The sequence below is a fragment of the Grammomys surdaster genome, unplaced genomic scaffold, assembly GCF_004785775.1.
Source record: "Grammomys surdaster isolate TR1022 unplaced genomic scaffold, NIH_TR_1.0 125780, whole genome shotgun sequence".
NCBI lineage: Eukaryota > Metazoa > Chordata > Mammalia > Rodentia > Muridae > Grammomys > Grammomys surdaster.
In genome coordinates, this window is record NW_021620611.1 from 78103 (window position 1) to 80478 (window position 2376).

The 2376-nt window shown below is 42.2% G+C and overlaps 1 protein-coding gene across 1 annotated transcript in view; it reads right to left on the bottom strand.

The window, feature by feature from the left end:
* Smim31 (small integral membrane protein 31) overlaps positions 1-1716 on the bottom strand; it is a 7215-nt gene extending 5499 nt beyond the window's left edge. Inside the window, exon 1 of the mRNA XM_028789048.1 lies at positions 1605-1716. Within this exon, the coding sequence (XP_028644881.1) occupies positions 1605-1716 (112 nt within the window). The remainder of the gene's footprint in view (positions 1-1604) is intronic.
* Between the last annotated feature and the right edge of the window lie 660 nt (positions 1717-2376).

A 2376-nucleotide genomic window follows, 5' to 3' on the forward strand; every position in this document is an offset into this window, starting at 1 on the left:
TATCCAGTTAGAGTGACTGTGGCTTTGGTTTACCTCTGTCGAAATTCATTGTAAACAGCACAGTAGAAACAATCTGTGAAACAGTAACAAGGCTTTATAGGTTCCAAATAGGCTTCCCACACTAGGTATCAGCAGGCATCTGGGTACCAATTGGATGGGGCTTTTGTGTTCTAATTGTGTTTCTAATCAGTTATGGAAGCACTGCGTATCTGTATCTCTGAGACATAATCTGTTTCATAGACAGTACTTCTTAAAAACAAGAATCTACAGAAAGGTTTGGTTATCCACCCCCACACAAACAAGGGCAGGAGGGGTAGAGATAGCCCAGAGTTTAAATGCAATTGCTGCTCCTGAAGGGCAGGGGACCTGGGCTTGGTTCCTAGCATCCACTCAGGGTCCTAGAACCACCTGTAATTTCAGTTCAAGGGAGTGCAATGCCTCTCTGGACCTTCTCAGGCACCAGGGAGGCATGTGGTTCACATACATACATAGATGCTGGCAAAATACTCATGGACATGAAAAATAAAAATTCAAAACAAACCAAATCAGCACAAAGATAGACAGGCATATTAGCACATGTCTTTAATGTCAGTACTTGGGAGGTAAAGAATCCTCTGGGTTCAAGATCATCCTGGTCTGTATAAGTTCTAGGTCACCCCAGGCTACTGTGATGGTTTGTATGTCACTGTGGGTGTGGGCTTTAAGACCCTCATCCTAGGTGCCTGGGAGTGAGTATTCTGCTAGCCTTCAGATAAAGATGTAGAACTCTCAGCTCCTCATGCACCATGCCTGCCTGGATGCTGCCATGTTCCCACCTTGATGATACTGGACTGAATCTCTGAACCTATAAGGTAGCCCCACTTAAATGTTGTCTTTCATAAGATTTACTTTGGTCATGGTGTCTGTTCACAGCAGTAAAAACCTTAACTAAGACAGCTACATAGTGAGACCTTGTCTTCAAAACAAACAAAACCAAAAATCTACAAGCACAACTTGTTTATGAGTTTATCTTACTCTCTATAAATATGCAAAATGTCCTTGGGATGTGTTTATATATACATGCATAATTTTTTGGGTCTCCAAAATGCTAGTAATTTATCATTTATTCTGCATAAATCTTGGTGGATCCTAGACTACCTAGCACACTCATTTAGATGATATGCCTGTATCTTAACATTTGCTATTACTGGCAAAAACATGGTATTGGGTTTTAAAATACATTTGTTGTATGTTTGAGCTTTGATGAGAATTAATTAATTTTTAAGACAGAGTTTCTTGTGTTTCAGGCTAGATCTCGAACTCTTGGTCCTCTTGTTTCTAGTTCAGAGTGCTGGATTAAAGATTTATGTCACCACAGTACCAGGTATATGCACTTCTGAGCTCTTCCTGTGTGCTAGGCAGGCACCATATCAGCTGTGCCTATAGCCCTAGCCCTGACTAAGCTACATTTCCAGACCCTGACAAAGAATCTGTCTAAGGAATCCTAATGCTGATCTTTCCCATGTAAATGACACACGCATGCACACGTACACACATACACGCACGAATGTGAAGGAAAAGACAGAGAGTGTCCAGGAAGCTCTCCTCTCCCTCTTTCATTTTACCTTCATTCCTCTCATTAGGGCTGGTGTAGATGGAAGCCAGAGTGAACAAGGAAAAGATGAAGAAAGCCAGTAAAATGAACGCCACCTCCAGGTTGGTGAATGGCAACTCCATGGAAGACTAACGGTGTTTTCACCTACAGTAGGAAAAACAGACATTGGCTTAGACAAGGTAACCCAGCAAACTGCTCAGCAATTACTTATTTTAGAATCAAACACATGTGTGGTAAGACTTATCAAAATGCCCATGTGCCCAGCACAATGTACTTGGCATTGGTGAAAGTGAAATATGGTGTGGTGCGGTTTGGCTGTAACTTCAGTATTGGGGAGGCCGGGTAGGATGAGTGTGGACTGAGGCCGGTATAATCTGTAGAGCCAACATTCTGTCTAAGAAACACAGTCCAGCCAAAACCAGCACATAAACAAAAGCCGAGAAGGGAGCTGGAGAGAAGACACAGGCTTAAGAGCACCGGCTTCGCTTATAGAGGACCTGGATTTGGTTCCCAGCATGTGCATGGCGACTCACAACTGTCTTTAGTTTCTTTCTAGAGGATCCCATACACTCTTCTGCCCTCCTCAGGCACCAGGTTTGCTTGTGGTACACATCAATACACAGAGACAAAATATTCATATACATAATATAAAAATAAATACATCTAAGAAGAAATGAAAAAAAATCGTAGCACTAGGGCTGGAGGCAAAAACACTCAGTAGGTAAAAACACAAGAGAATCTGAGTTTCGATCTCAGCATCCTTGCAAAAACCCACATGTTGG